Source organism: Xiphophorus couchianus, chromosome 6, assembly GCF_001444195.1.
Source record: "Xiphophorus couchianus chromosome 6, X_couchianus-1.0, whole genome shotgun sequence".
Lineage (NCBI taxonomy): Eukaryota > Metazoa > Chordata > Actinopteri > Cyprinodontiformes > Poeciliidae > Xiphophorus > Xiphophorus couchianus.
In genome coordinates this window covers 14751507-14767611 of record NC_040233.1, presented here as the reverse complement: position 1 = coordinate 14767611, position 16105 = coordinate 14751507, and the positions used below count along the sequence as shown (strand labels likewise).

General features: G+C 38.8%; 1 protein-coding gene and 1 long non-coding RNA gene across 2 annotated transcripts; one reads left to right on the top strand and one right to left on the bottom strand.

Annotated features, from left to right (window-relative positions):
• The first annotated feature begins 5170 nt into the window (after window positions 1-5170).
• glula (glutamate-ammonia ligase (glutamine synthase) a) lies at window positions 5171-8310 on the top strand. Its single transcript, XM_028020942.1, has 7 exons — window positions 5171-5335; window positions 5949-6136; window positions 6242-6403; window positions 6572-6718; window positions 6803-6930; window positions 7018-7217; window positions 7307-8310. The coding sequence occupies exons 2-7, from the start codon at window positions 5971-5973 to the stop codon at window positions 7617-7619; spliced, it is 1116 nt and encodes a 371-aa protein (XP_027876743.1). The 5' UTR covers window positions 5171-5335; window positions 5949-5970; the 3' UTR covers window positions 7620-8310.
• On the bottom strand, window positions 8060-11179 carry LOC114146654 (uncharacterized). Its single transcript, XR_003595937.1, has 2 exons — window positions 8714-11179; window positions 8060-8585 (listed from the first exon to the last, which is right to left on the bottom strand). It is a non-coding gene; the product is annotated as an uncharacterized LOC114146654 (long non-coding RNA).
• Window positions 11180-16105: the final 4926 nt, after the last annotated feature.

Below are 16105 nucleotides of genomic sequence, written 5' to 3'. Positions count from 1 at the left end.
AGTAGGGTGGAGGTGTAATCATCACACCACTCATTCTGCACAGAGTGAGAGATTCAAGTCAGGACTACAAAGAAAAAAGTTGAAAATGTGAAAAATCAATAATCCTGAGTGACAGAGGAAACAACTAATCTGAACCATGCCAATTCAGAGTTCCCTCCCTGTTAGACTTGGATCAAACAGTTTGTATTTCAAAAGTCCCTTAATATAAAGGGAGTTCAGTCTTTAAACTTCTCGACATGGTCAAAATGTCCCCTGTTAAATTTAACATTAGCAGCTGCTGCCCTCTGCTGGAATATAAAATTACTGCATTTTGGTTTCTCTAATATTTAAAGAACTCACATTGACAATCTTGACAGTAAACTGAGCAGAAATCTCATTTTCACAGAAAACTATGAAAATATTTGCACAAACAGTCATGTTAAGCTCAGCTAAAATAGTACATTTGGTTCTGTTATCTATTACCTGAATATGTGTTATTTTTTACCTTAAATTTAGAATGTGTTAAATTTAAAATAATTTTGCTTCCTTCTCTGATTATTGCTTTCCTCTCAGTTTATGTGGACCTCCACATCGTCATAAGATTGAAATTGTACTATATTCTTTTCACATGATTGATTGAACAGTTGAATTAGATATTTTTGAAGACCAGGACAATGCTCACCGCTCAGAAGGGTTTCTAAACACACATTAGGCTTCCAAAGGGCTCGATCCCCCTTTAATCATGACAAAGCTGTGTTGATGTTTGCTGTGATGGATACTGTTTTGAGATTATAATTCTTTTGTTAAATCTAAAATAATTTCAATTAAACCTCATGTGCCTTGACTACTTTATCCTGACAGCTGGTGCAATCATTACTTCAGTTTTGCACCCTGCACAAATTGTAGCATAAAAAATAAGACAGCTACATGTGAAACATTTCCAGGAAGAGCAATCTTATTCAGCATGTTACCATTAAATAGTTACAGCTTCACAAAACACACTTTGTCCTTCACTTAGTGAGAGTAATCACATCATGCACACTGTGTGATAAGACTTGTAAAAACACTTACGTCAGATTCTCGCAGTATCAGCAGGTCCTCTCTAAGCAGTGATGTGTCCAGGTTTAAACATCTACAGCCCTGGTCTGCAAGAGTCAGGGAGGCGGTTTAGGAGTTTTAATAAAACAATCATTCTCAGCTTAGTCAATTAGATGAAAGATTTTAAACAATCGAAGCAAATTAGAAGCAACAATCTTCCCTCACCTATAATCAAAGATTTGCAGCTTTGCAGAGAAATGTTTATTGGCTTTAAGATGTTTGCAACACTGACTGCTTGTTGAAAACGTTCAGTTATTTTTTCATGTATAAAAAATATACTGATTTATATGTTTTATCTGATGTAGCTAAATGCTTGCTTGTGGTTGCAGTAGAGATGCATGGATGGTTTAATATTAAAAAAAATGATCAGATGAAATATTTAACTTTGCACTCACAAAAGCAATCAAAATTCATAAGATGTAAAGATATATAAAAGTACTTGATACATTATCTCACACTCACAACACACTAAAACCTTATTAATTTTGGAGCTAATATTTAATTTTAAATACTTTTTTTTTTTTTTTACCTTCCAAAGCAATAAAATGCTCTCGGTATTTTTCCTAATAATTTAGAATGTTTTCTTCAATAATGCCTTTATTTAAATGTATATATTTTATAGAACAAAATATCTGCAAGCTTGTAGAACAAAATCATTTTGTTTGCCATGTTTCCTCCTACATGAATTCTTTAGCATGGGTTGGTTATCCTCTTTAAATATTAGATTTCACATGACAGAAAACTCCCAACAGCCTGGTGAAGCAGCTTGCACCATGCCCTCAGGCAAATTTGACACTAACTAATCTGTGTCAGCTCGACATATTTTGTCTGCGTGACTACACACAAAAACTCACAGTTTCCAACAAGAGAGTTTTAGAGCAGTGATGTGTTGCTTCTGATCTAATTTATTTTTTTAAAAGGAGGAAACATAAAACAATCCTTTGTGTGCTATGAAGACATTTCTCTTCTCAATTAGGTAATCGTCTTCAGTTCTTGTATTATGTTACAAGATGGGATTAGGTGAACGAAGCATTGTGTGAAAGTTTAAAACAGCTCAATGATGATTGACCCAGATGACTCAGAGGGCAGAAGAGTAGGTCAACTGTTTACATCACTCTGATGATCTTATCAGCACCATTGTTCCAACCATGGATTATAAACCAGTGGCAACACAGTTCATTGTCAGAAATGAGGGAAAACCTCTACACAGAAACAAAAAAAAGGAAAGTCCAGTTGCGGCCTGCTGAAGTACTCGAAGAATCACCTTGTTTCATGACATGAAACCATAAACACAGTAAAGTATATTTCTGTGGTTTACTGGAGTCCCAATGCTTTCTAAATTACTTTGGAACTCTTTACAGGCTGATAAATATCAGTGGCTTTGTTTTGTAGATGTCCATAAATGACCTCAGGTCAGGGCTCGAAATGTTGCTTTTCAAGTCTTTTAGCCAACTTCATGTTGTCAGACAGGTTCTGTTCTCATGATACCTTGACTCTATAAGTGCAGAGTTTGATTTTATAAAACAGTATTTGAAGAGTTTGAAATCAAGCATGCTACTCAAGAGATTGTGCTGTCAACTGTTAACCATTTCAAATCAATCTGGTAAAAGTTTGGTACACAGAACTACTACGCAAAGCTAAGCCACAAAGACAATCAAAAAGGTGAATCACATTGTCATCTTGACTCTTTTGCAATGATAAATATTTTCGAACAAACATCTGTTGAAACTTATGTGTACAAACATGAGACAACTGCAATTGCCTGTAGTACTACCTGCAAGTACTGCTGTAAGACAAACAAGTCTAAAATTAAAAGTACATGTAAGAAATGTCATTTTAACCTTGCATTTAGATAGTGTGTGGAGGAGTAAGAGCCAAGAGGCTGTAGTGTGTGGTAGGTCTGACCTGTGCTCCCTATATGCTTATTTTTCTCTATTTTAGACAAGAAACCCAACAATTGAAAAAAGTTAAAGAGGTGCTGTACTGCTATTTTTAAACACTCATCTAAGGTTGTACTTTGACAACTTCTGCAATTTATTCTTATCTTCTTCGCTGCTCAATCACTCAGTCCAGCAGGTGGCACTGTAAGGAAAGCTAAGTGTAAAATCCCCTTTGAGAGACATCAATAAGTCTGATGTACAGAAAGATCATTGGGGTTCAGACTTAAGTATAGCATGGATGAAAACACTTTTTTTTTAAATTAAATAATGACATATGGGACAGTCAGGATTTGCTTACAAATACCTCTGTTTAAAATAAGTAAATGTGCTTTCATGTAAATAGAAAAGAGGAATCAGTGTGATGAATTCCCCACTTTGAATCCAGGACAGAGTACAACCAGAGGGATACAGACTGAGAGGAAGCAGAAATGTCAACCAGAAACGTTTGGTTCTGTGTTAATCAAACACAGCAAACACAGAACCAGTGATGGTCCATTACAACTCATCCCCAGTGTGGAGGGAGTCAAATTGCTCTTTCTTGAGTTTTAACCTCAATCTTTTCAGTTGCAGAAAAAGCTGAACTAAACAGAGTCATGGCCTTGCTGCAGAAGTTTAACTTGTGAGATTACTCAGAAATTTTGTTCTGTGGGTTTTGATCACGTACAATAAGCGACCAGTCAAGCAATTTGCTTTCCGTGCTTCTGCACACATGATTTCAATTGATGGCTGATTCACAGGTTTTTGCTGAATTGTATTCATCTGAATGTGGTTTATTGAAGGGGGGAAACATCTAAAACATGCAGGTCAGTGTTCCTTGAGGACCACGGTTTAGAAACAGTGGTCTACAGGAAACATTTATTTTACAACAATCACACTCCTGCCATTTATGGGGGTATTTGTAAGCTAAGAAAAAGCAGCAAGTTTTAGTGGAAGGGCAACGTGAATCCTCAGCCAAAAACAGCACTAAATTAAAGCAATTATGTAACATATGAGAAATGACTGTTTACCAAAAATATGTGTGCAAAGTCTCTTTACTCACCCTGATACATGGCAACATTAACACCTGCTTCTTCTTGATTCCTAATAGGACCATATTCCATTTGAAGTTTTTAAAGGAACAGTGTCTGCAATTTAAATTTAATGTCCGTTAATTCTGATTAAACAGTATAAAACAGCCAGAAAGCGCAGTTTGTTTGTTGACTTTGAGGTACAACATTTTCTCCATGTAATGGGATAGGTGTTGAAAATACTTATTAGTTTACAAAATGTGTTTACCTTGTGGAGAGTTTGTATCTTCATATGAACAGCTACTGTAGTTATTATGCACAGATAAATACCTATAAATCATTTCAGAATGGTTAAAAATCTCCACACACAGGAAATCATAAAGTCTTGTAAGAAAAATACCTTATGAATGGTTAAACCTTTTGAATGTCAATGAATGCACCATACAAGACCATGCACTTCTAATAGCTTCTTTTGAGTTTAATACAAACTTAAGTGAGGGACATAGTTTAACATGTATTCTAATTAAGACACAAAATTACTACCACCATCAAAGTACTTACAAAGCATGTCTTTCATTTTAAGTAGGCAAAAAATATAACGGAAGAAGTCAAAATAAGACCTCAAATACAACCAGAAACTGGTATCATTCAGGGAAAACACTAATGCACTAGTGCATCTCTATACAAGACGATAAAGTAAAGTACATGACAGAATCTTTTTAAAGGAATGTATTAATTCATCTTGTGTTTTTTTTTATTCTCATATTCGTGTTCTAAAAAAAGTTAACTGCACCTGTACATTTCTATTGTTTTCATTATATAACCTTTAATTAAAAAGCAAAACACTGTCATACTAATATCTGCCACACGGTGTCGCCTTGGATTCATCAAATCCTGAAGTGGACCACGCTTTAGGATTTGTCCATCTGCCGTTGGACATTTTGTTCCACACAGCGATACGTTCCTAGCACCGAATACCAGACACTTATCTTTTTGTTCTCGGTTTATCCCTTTAGATTGAGTTTCTTCATAAGACGGGAGCTCCCTCCCCGATGAGAGATAATAGTTCAGGTGCTGCTAGGGAGCCTTGAGGCTGACCAATCAAGGAGCGGCGTGCCCTCCTCTCCCGCGCTCTCTCCGCCCAGTCGACCAATCAAAGAAGTGAGGCGTCCCAGTTCCTGCTCTTATAAAAGTAGCTCGATCTTTAGCGGTGGTATCGGAGAATGAGAGAGATACTAAAGAACCATCATCGAACCACACATTGGACCTGTCAGTCCTTTAGTTTTTATTTAAATTTCCTTGTTTCTCCAGGTATGTCTACACATTTTTCTCTTATTCTGCAGCTTTGTTTAATTAGTCAGACTGGGAAGTTAAAACTGCGGCAGACCTTTCGTTGTTACATGTATTATTTCGGTAGTTTTTACTCAACTTGTTTTCTGTGCTGTAGCAGAAGGTATTGGGTCCGTTTCAGTGTTTTAGACTTACACTATCTGTTAGTTATTAGTATTTAGTTCTAACCAAAAAGGGAATGATGTAATCGTGCCGCTCTCTTGCAGTCAACAATAGTAACCATGTTGAAAGCAACAAGACGCAGAGCAGTAATCAGTTAAAATGGATTGTCCTCGAGTTATCTTATTTGCGCTGTTCTCGTCTCGGTCCTAAATTTATTAGTCAGCATCTGTGTGAGAAAATCGCCCCTCCTTTTGTTTACCAGGCGGATAAAACTGGAAATGTTTTTTTCCCTTCCACATCCTCAACATGTTTTTCAACCCCGCGCCCACCTCCCCTTCTAGAAAACCAAAATAACAATGGTGCTGTTTTTTTGTGCTTTTGCGCTCCCCACCCCGAAGCCCAGCTAGTTACGCAACATGTGATCCATCTCTGCTCCTCTCACATATTTACTCTCTCCTCCTCGCACTCTCAGGTGTGTTATAGTATCAGTTAAGATGGCCACGTCCGCCAGCGCCAGCTTGAGTAAAACTATCAAGCAGCAGTACATGGAGCTCCCCCAGGGGGATAAAGTCCAGGCCATGTACATTTGGGTTGATGGAACAGGAGAGGGGCTCCGGTGCAAAACAAGAACTCTTGATTTTGAGCCCAAAAGTATTGAAGGTAAGCGTCAGTCTCATGAACCTATTCAAGCAGCTGTACACAATGATCCCAGTGACCCCAATCAGAGTATGACAAAGTGTAATAGTTGCTCTCATGTTCTTGCAGATCTCCCTGAGTGGAACTTTGATGGGTCCAGTACCTACCAGGCAGAAGGCTCCAACAGCGACATGTATCTGATTCCTGCTGCCATGTTTCGCGATCCATTCCGCAAAGATCCCAACAAGCTGATCCTGTGTGAAGTCCAGAAGTACAACCGCAAACCTGCTGGTTAGTAAGCCTGTATGACAATCACAAAAGTACTTAAAATCACTTGTACAAAGTTGATCTTTTTATATTTAGAGGACCCAACATTAAGTAACTCAGTCTTTAAATGCTGTTTGAATTGTGTGAATGTAAAAGTTGAATAATTTGCTCAACCTAACTTCCTTTCTGCAGAAACCAACCTTCGCATCACATGTAATAAGGTGATGGAGATGGTGAGAGACCAGCATCCCTGGTTTGGTATGGAGCAGGAGTACACCATACTGGGCACAGATGGACATCCCTTCGGCTGGCCGTCCAACGGATTTCCTGGACCACAAGGTGAGCAAGTTGTCTGCTTAGTTCTGTCTGCATGAAGGCTACATTGTATATTTTTTTAACACTTTTTTTAAAAAATCTTTGTAGGTCCATATTACTGTGGAGTTGGAGCTGACAAAGCCTATGGCAGAGATATTGTAGAGGCTCATTACAGAGCATGTTTGTATGCTGGTGTCAACATCTGTGGAACAAATGCAGAAGTGATGCCTGCCCAGGTAATAATATGAGCCCAATATATGCTTTAATGTTTGTCTTGTTTTTCCCACCGAGTTATGAAATGATTGTTTGCTTGTGTGTTCTAGTGGGAGTTTCAGGTTGGACCATGTGAGGGGATTGACATGGGTGATCATCTGTGGGTGGCGCGCTTCATCTTGCATCGTGTCTGCGAAGATTTTGGTGTTGTGGCATCGTTCGACCCCAAGCCCATCCCAGGAAACTGGAACGGCGCAGGTTGCCATACAAACTTCAGTACAAAAGAAATGAGGGAAGACGGCGGACTAAAGTGAGTTGCAAAGACGATTTGTATCTTTCTAAGAGTAGTTGTACATTTGTTTGTTATATCTGACACTCATGTTGCCGTTCTGCTTCCAGAGCTATTGAAGAGTCCATCGAGAAGCTTGGAAAGCGTCACGAGTACCACATACGTGCCTATGATCCTAAAGGGGGTCTTGACAATGCCCGCCGCCTCACTGGCCGCCATGAAACGTCAAACATTCATGAATTCTCCGCAGGCGTGGCCAACCGTGGTGCCAGCATTCGCATTCCCCGCAGCGTCGGCCAGGAGAAGAGGGGCTACTTTGAAGACCGACGCCCGTCAGCCAACTGTGATCCATACGGTGTGACCGAAGCTCTGATCCGCACTTGTCTGCTGAGTGAAGAGGGCGAGGAACCGACGGATTACTAAACCTGCAACTCCCAGACTGACTTTTGCCGCCCTCCCAAATTTCTTTAAAATGTACTAGTACTGTATTTTTATGTTTTTCTCCCACTAGGATGATTTTTAACTTGCAATGATAATAATTTAAAGTTGGCTGGTCAACTTGAAACAAGGTAATGAGATACTTGGTAGTTATGAGCTGGTGATGTCAGGGTACACCTCTCCTTGTGTCATGAAACAGGGATTGGCTTTTGTAACACTGTTCTTAGCCCATGCCATATCATTCCCTCTTTGTCTGTCTGAGACTAAAACAAACTAAATCACAAGGACATTGCATAGTAGGGCAGTTAATGCTGGACAACTTGTGTAAAATGTATAAATGTGACTAGTTCTTGTGCTGTTGATATGTGTTGACCTGACTATCCAGTCCTCAATGTTACTAATGTTCTCATTCTATGAAATGTCTGTTTTTTAATGATGTTTGATGTCCTCAAATTCTGGCACATTTTGGTCAATTTGTAAAGACTAGTAGATGTCCCTGACATGAGTTGTTATAAAGTGGTGGCTCTTTCCATAATGCCATTTGTAGTTTCCTCAAGGAGTTTTATCCTTTTGTTAACTGCAATATATTGTAATGCACCTGATTTTGTAAAACGTCAAGTTTACTGAACCTGGTGATTTTTATTGATAGATTTAAAACATTTATTTTTATCACAAATACATGTGTTTGAGTCTTGTATCAAATTGTTTTATTTTGGATTTGCCATGCCGATGGCAAGATTTAATGATGCATTGCATAAACCTGTGAAATGAGGCAAGATTCACTTTTTTAAATGAAGAGGATTTGGAAAATTAAGACTTTATTTTTAGTTTTTTTTTTTTTTAGCAAAGCTGAGTGAAGCGTCCATACTGTTGGACATGACAAACATACAGAAAACTGGTTTCAAGTAGCCATCTAGAGAGATACAGGCTGGTCTGCAAATTGCAGAATATCTGCTCCAATTTGCTCAAACCCTTCAAACATCCCATTTTGCAGAAACTAAACACAGAACAGCAAAATTAAATGCCCCCAAATGGAACAAGTCAAGTTAAACGGGCTGCACCTTCTCATATGCCAAAACATTTTGTGGTTTCAGCTTGGCATATTTCTAACCAACCGCTCAACGGCAGTTTTTTGTTCTCATGGTTTTTCTTCCATCTCCTGTGGGTGGAAACTGGATAGTGAGGCACTCATATTAGGCTCTTTCAATGCTATGGCCGGAGCACAATCTCCCTGTCGGTTCTCTGTTAAACTCCTTTACACTGATTGTTATGGGTGATGGCTCTGACTTATTTTGTCAGAGCCATCTGTAATACTGGTTTTAACTTTCAGAATTACAGATATCTGTATTTCTAACATGGGATTTCGAGTGATACAAACTCTAACCTTCAAGTGATACAAACTCTTAATGGATACAAGGAGTACTCAGTCCTTGTATCTGCTAGCTGGTTTTGGACTTTCAGAACATTTTTTTCCCATATTTGCACGAGACATAAACGTCCATTTCTGCTATGCTCTCCCTTCCAGGGGGAAGGGCCACTGAGTTTGTTTCTGAGACCTTTCACCTAGATCCCAGCTGCTTCACACTATAAAGATGTTAGTCAGTGCACTGATTGGCTCTCACTGGAACAAGCTAGCCAATCTCAAAGTGAAGGGCTGGATCCTGTGTAAGGATCTGGACAGCTGGCCCGAAGCTAACAAGTGTTCTCTATCTTTTTTTTGTTGCTGCTGTTCTTTAACTCATAAACCATGTTCTACCCTTCACTTGTTGTGTACATGACTTTGCTGAATTCCCAGACTATCTGCACACACATGTGCCTGAACAAACAGGCATTACAGTGCGCTCCAAGCTAATATAGCCTACCGTTCTACAGTGCAGGTTCAAAACAGATGATGTCATGGTGGAGATTGTAAACTCACCCTTGGAGGGAAAAAAACAGCAAAATTAAATGTAGACTCTGACAAAGATTAAACTCTAGGTGATCACATCTTTCTAGTTACAGGTTTGACTCTCTTTTGCCTTCAATTCTTTGCAGTAAATAATTAAAAATGTGTCTATAACATGTCTTATCTATTTAAGTCCTTGTTGACATATTATCTCCTAATTGCTTCAAATGTTTTAGCTGTGCATCCATAATGCATATTCAGCGTTTCACCATGTCCCAGTGATGTAGTTGCTCTATCAGATGCAAATTTGGTGAGGATGGCCACTGTGAACACATGTCAAGAAACCAGTTTGAGATGATTTGAGCTTTGTGAGGTCATGCATTGTCTTGTCAGACGTAACCATTAGAAGGTGGGTACACTGTGGTCATAAAATGACTAAAGCATTCAAACAATGACCGAGTGTTCTAAGGAAATATGCTAAGATAATTTTTCCAAATTATTGAGCTACCACAGTCAGTCTGAAGCATTGACACAAGGAAGGGTGGATCCATGTTTTCATGTTGTTTACGTCAAAGACTCGTCAGACCAGGCAGACAGGAGCATCATCTGTTGTGTTTTTCTTCTGTTGTCTCCCTTCTGCTTCAAAGTTCAATGTGTGTGTTCAGAGACGGACTTCCACTCAGTTGTGACAGGAAGTTTTTTGAGCTACTGTTTCTATAATCTCCAGCCTATTCATCTCTGATATTATCAAGACATTTTGTCTGCCACCAACTGCCACTCTGGATATTTTATATTTCTTACCAGTTAAATAGTCCTGGTAAGAACCTACATCTAGATGCCTGAATGCAAAGAAGTTGTTCCGTGTGCTTGGCAGAAATACCATTTATGTTAAAAGCAAAGTGACCAGGGTGTGTAAGATCCAGAATCCAAACCTTGAATCTAACCACTACAAGCTACTGTCAGGCCAGTTTTCCCAGTGAAGCTTACAGGGTAAAAGAAGGACACAGTGTCCACTTTTCTTAAGCCATCATGTCGTCTGTGCTCATGTTTTTTGTGTGCCTGAAAGTATGAAATGTCAGCTTTCAAATAACATCTCTTTTTCAAGATTCAAAACTGTTGCTCTTGGCTCTCTGTTGGCAGCACTGTTCCCCTTGTTTGCAACTCGGGTGCTGTAACCGCCAACCCAGGATGTGGGGATCACCACCCTGCGACGATCTGTGAAAGCGGCTCGCTGACATTCAGTCACCAAGTAAAATCTTTCCGCTTCCTCGCTTTTGAAGCCGAAATAAGGGGGTTCTATTTGCATGCAGAATCCAAGCCTCTCTCTGCCTGGGAAGCTCAAACGAACGGGGGAGACACTGGACAAAGGATGGAGAGGGATGCTGCCCTGTTGCTATGACAACCACCGGAATGTACAGGCTGGATCGTGGTTGAAAAAAACAAAAAAAAAACATTGAGATTATGTAAGGAGGAAAAACATGAAATGGGGTTTAATAAGTGGAGCTGCACAATACACCCCTAGGTCATATACAGCTTTAAGATTCAAGTTAGTTTGCATTTATTCACACTGCTGCATCAAATACCCATAATCTTTTAAAAATCTTGCATATAAATGAAACAATTTTGGACAAAACATAGTGAATATTGTATGCACAAAAATGTGATTAAATAAAGACTTTTTACATAAGTGTTGTAACATCCTTGCCAGTGTATGTCCACCAAAGTCCCTGCCTTGAAACTGCTGTGTTGTGTAACAAATCACACTGGTTCAAACCAGAATGGGCTCTTCTCTGGAGCACACCGTACAGAGGAGGAGATCTGCACAGTAAAGTCATGACTGGTAGAGAATGGGGGGAGTGATGAAATTTGGAGAACAGCTTTGAAAGAAAAAATTGTCTCCAGATTGTTTTCTTGCAAAAATATACAGTCTGGGGCTTTTTCATGGCTCACATCTTAATAAAAAGCATGAGGAATCCTGACGCGGAGCAGAAAACAGGAAGGAGATGCGATACCTAAATTAGGGTTCAAATCTGTTTTATATAAAATAGAAAATGTTGGATTTATTTAATTGGAAAACAAATGTTTAGGCTGAATCTCTGATAATAAAAAAAACATATTCTCAAATGTATTTTCACCCAAACTGAATCTATGCATACTTGCTCTGGTGATTTCTTACAAAAACCTGTCTGCAAAAGCAGAAACAAATTGTTTAAGAAATACAATCTGTTTGAGTCACTGATATGAAGCACACAGATTCTTGTAGGATACGGGGATCCGGATTGGCTGAGAGGCAAAGCATGACAGAGCTGAAGATAAACGCTGTAAATAAGGGGAGAGATAAACCACTCGTCCCTACCTGGGCTGTGATTGGTCCTTTGTTTTGCATGACATAGTGACACAGTTTTGAACGCAATGCTTGCAGCTCAGAAAAAGTCTGCCTTTGTTTCTGGGTATGTAGAGACAAGGGGATCATAGACATGTTATTTTTTAGTAAATAAGGTGAAACAGAAGTAAAGAGAAGAAGGAAATCTACTGTATTTAAAGGATAAAAAAAATTAAAAGGTGTAGACTACATGTTCTGGCACAGTTTTCAATGACCCGCTTGGACTGCAGGGCCGAATTTAAACTCCTTACACTTGAATAACCTTTGAATAATGCAATCAGCCAACCAGGCATTTTTGTGCTTTTGTTTTCCTTTGTTACTAAAACAAATTATCCGTCGTCCATGGAATCTGAAATTAACCTTGAGGACCTTTGACATTCTCTGTTCATTAATTGTTCCAGTCACAAACCCTTCTTTCCAGCTCCACCACAGTTCGTGCTCTCAGGACTTGAATAGCGTGAATGGCCAGATGCCAGTGCTTCCACAAGTTGTCCTCCCCTCCCCCGACGAAATCCTGCTGGTTCATCTGCAGGGGTTGTCCCTTCAATTCACACCACAAAGGATGACCCTCACTACCCCCCAGACCCAAGTCCAGTTTCTTGGTAATTTTCCATTTCATAAAAGACACCTTCACTAAACAAGTAGTGCATAGTTGTGAAGTGGGGAAAAAAATTATTCACATGTAAAAAGAAAAAGAAAAAATAGCACAAAAAAAACCCAAAACATGATAATACTGGTTTACTCTGACACCTCTTAATTAAAATCCAGAGCAACCAATTTTAATGTGAAAAAATAAAAATATTGAAGCATTGTACATCTGGACACACCATGACATATGGTGGTGGAAGCATGATGCTATGGACACTTTTTTGTTCTGCAAGAACAGGGAAGCTGGTCAGAGTTAATTGGTAGACGGATGAAGATAAATACAGGGGAATCCCAGAACAAAGCCAATTTGAGGCTGTAAATGACGTGAGAGTGAAGTGGAAGCTCATCTTCCAGTGGGGAAACGAGCCTAAGTTAATAGACAGAGCTACAGCAGAATATTTTAGATCAAAGTATTTTGATTTGTCAATCAAAGTCCAGCTGTGAAAGAAAAAAGAAAGGTATCTGAAGGTCCAAATGTTGATAAGCTGCATATTGGAAATAAGACAAAAGCTCTGATTTGAGCATCTTTTCATTAAACTTTTACTGATATATTCTAGGACAACAGGACAAGATTGCTTGTGATCTCTTATAGAAGTTGCACATTTTACACAGTCCAAATTGTGTTTATTCAGTGTTATTTCTAGAGTTATTTATAGTCTCGTGAAATGTCTTTGAATAAATATGATGGGTAAGGAAATTTTATATGGTGACAAAGAAACAAACAAAAAAACCTAGACAACTCCAAATGTGATGACTATTCTGTGCCATTCTAAACACTGCAAATTTCCCAAACTTCATAAGTTAAGCTATATCATATTATTTAATATAAAAATCCCCAGCCTGCTCTCAAAGTAAAACCAGAATTGCACAAGTTATATAGAATCCTAGAGTGGAGTCATGGGTTTGGTGCTTTAATGGCTGCACGAGACAGTAAGGCAGATGATGTGACTTTGGTTGTAAAAAGGAGTCAGACTTCATGAAATGACCCGGTCATACACCTTAAAAAGCTAATAAAAAACTGGACAGAGGAGCGTGTGTGCATGTGTGTGTGTGTGCGTGTGGGGGTGTGTGTGCGTGTGCGTAAGTGTGGCCTTCTATTTGCTACAGTGTAAGGACCATTTTTCCAACAAATACAATGTTGTAAGGACGGACTGTTCCTTATTGGGCCCACTCCCATAAGAAAAGGTGCTGTTATGGGGAAAGGGAGAAGGTTCAGGACCATCAAGTGAATTGAGTTTAGGTCAGATTTAGGATTAAGCATTTACTGGTTAGGGTTAGGTTTAGAGTAGGATCAGAGTTAGGCTGTAGAAAAGAATGAAACAGGAATAGAAGTCCATGTTAGGTCCCTGTGAAGATAGAAAAACCTACAATATGTGCTTGTGTGTGGGCGTGTCCGTGCGTGGGGGCGTATGCGTGAGAATGCTTGTTTGTGCATGTATGTTTGTGGAGGTAAAGAGTTATAACAGCTGATGTGGTGGTAAAAGTTATCCATAAAATCTCCAGAGACATTAACTTATCTATGTCATGAGACAGAGTTACACACCAGACAGCTGACTTTGAATTTTGCACCAGTCAAGTGGGATCATTTTCAGGGCTCCTAGCTGAACAATCTTCTCCTTCTATGATCTGTAAAAGTCTCATAAAGATTACTAAAAAGCAAGCTTTTTCTTAAAACCATAAAAAATTTCCTCCTGACACCAAATGTCCTTGGCTAACTTGCTATTTGCTAGGGCCTTTCCTTGTTTGCTCCCTGGAGTCAGATCCTGTCAGTCGCTATCTACTGCCGTGCAAATAATAAAAGCAATCAAGTAATAAATATTACATGGAGATAAAAGTACTGGCTTAGTAAGAGAAAGAAAAAACATACTGACTTAATGCATTACATAAGCACAGTAATGAACAATTGAAGTATTTGAAAACTTCTCTTTTCTGTCCTTCGTCGTGTACTTATTATAAAAACAGCAAACACTTCTACAGATGTTTCATAGAATTTCATAGCACAGCAAGGTTCTGAGCGAATGTTTCATCCTTAAAACTCTAATACTGAACTCAAACTGCCAACACTGCTAACACTGTTGATATTACATTTGCACAAGGATGTTCAATACACAATCTATTGAAATTAACACTAAGTCTCTTACCTGCCTCTTCAGTTTCAAGCTTGCTATTGAGGCCAAAAGGCAATCAGGCTTCTATAATTCAATCAATTGGAGCAGGTATCGTAGTGACCTCTGACATTTGCATATTTTAAAACTTACAATATACTTTCAACATGGTAGATAAAATTTTTATTGATACAATAAAGATATCAATGTAGCCTCACTGCCCTTTTATTACCAATATCTTGCATCATATTACAGTTGAAATTGTAGGTAGTTACAGTAAAGCACTACTCAATAGACATTGAGGTCCGAAGTACGGAAGCCCTAAAAGCCCTTTTCATCAAAGCACTCCCAGCCGACCTCTGCAGAGGTTGTGAACATAACAGTTATAACTGTACAGTAAAGTGTACAGCTCCACACTTCCATTTCTTTTTCCAAATCCTCCTGTACTCACCTCTTTATAATACTTGTCTTTCTCTTAGCAGGGCTACCACACTTTTATTCCATATTGCCACAACATACTGAAAAACATGTTAAGTAAGTCTAAGCTTGAGAATACAACACATTTTGTCAAACACTAAGTTCTTTCGTGCGCTTAACATATGTGTCTCTTGTTGATCCCCTCCTATTCTGAATAACTACTTGTATACTGAGATCAATCAGGTGACATTTACATTGTTGTCCTGTGTCATGACAGGGTATTTTACTCTTCCGTTTGGTCACAAGGTCATTAACTTTTCTTGCATTTATTTGAAGCTTGGTTGACCATGTGGGAATTAAATTCTTAAGCCCTGTGACTTTCCCCAAGTGTCCAGATCACTGGTTAGTGCCATGAGTTAAAGCATCCAGCAGACTCAGATGGCCAAAGCATTTTCATAGTATTGAATGAGATTAAGAAATGTAGTAATAGAGTGATTGCTGTTATATTTGAGTTACAGGTTTCTAGTGGCGCACATGAAGTTTAAAAGGTGTGTGAGAATATGTGGACAGATCCAAAGATGTTTTGACTACTGGTGATCAAATTCTGTTTGCTGCAGGGCTATGTTGTGTTAGGTAATTTACTTAACTTTATTAAAATGTACAAAATCATGTTGCTTGCTAAAGGATAAAAAAGGCACGATGATATACTAATTGTATCTCACAAGTATTCTCAACTTTTTGTTAAGTGGCAAAAAACATTTCAGAGACTAAAATTAATTTCAGCCACTGCTCTGCCTCCCCATGCAAACACAACGCAAGGAAAGCGGATATTGAAAGTGGACTCAAGACTGTAAAGCAAACAACCTGGATAAGATCTGCTGTTTGTTATGGTGAACAGGCAACTCCTCAAGCTCACAGGGTAACTGTGAGACAGAGAACGTAAACGAAGCTGCTTTGTCTTTAATTGCTTACCTTCCATGTCACTCTTGTGCTTGCCACCTAAAACTCAAGAAGAAACCTATGTGTCAGTGTT

Coding starts and splice junctions, on each gene's coding strand:
- glula (XM_028020942.1), top strand. CDS start 5,971: ATGGCCACGTCCGCCAGCGCCAGCTTGAGTAAAACTATCAAGCAGCAG. Junction 6,404..6,571: donor GTACAACCGCAAACCTGCTG/GTTAGTAAGCCT, acceptor TCCTTTCTGCAG/AAACCAACCTTCGCATCACA. Junction 7,218..7,306: donor AGGGAAGACGGCGGACTAAA/GTGAGTTGCAAA, acceptor TTCTGCTTCCAG/AGCTATTGAAGAGTCCATCG.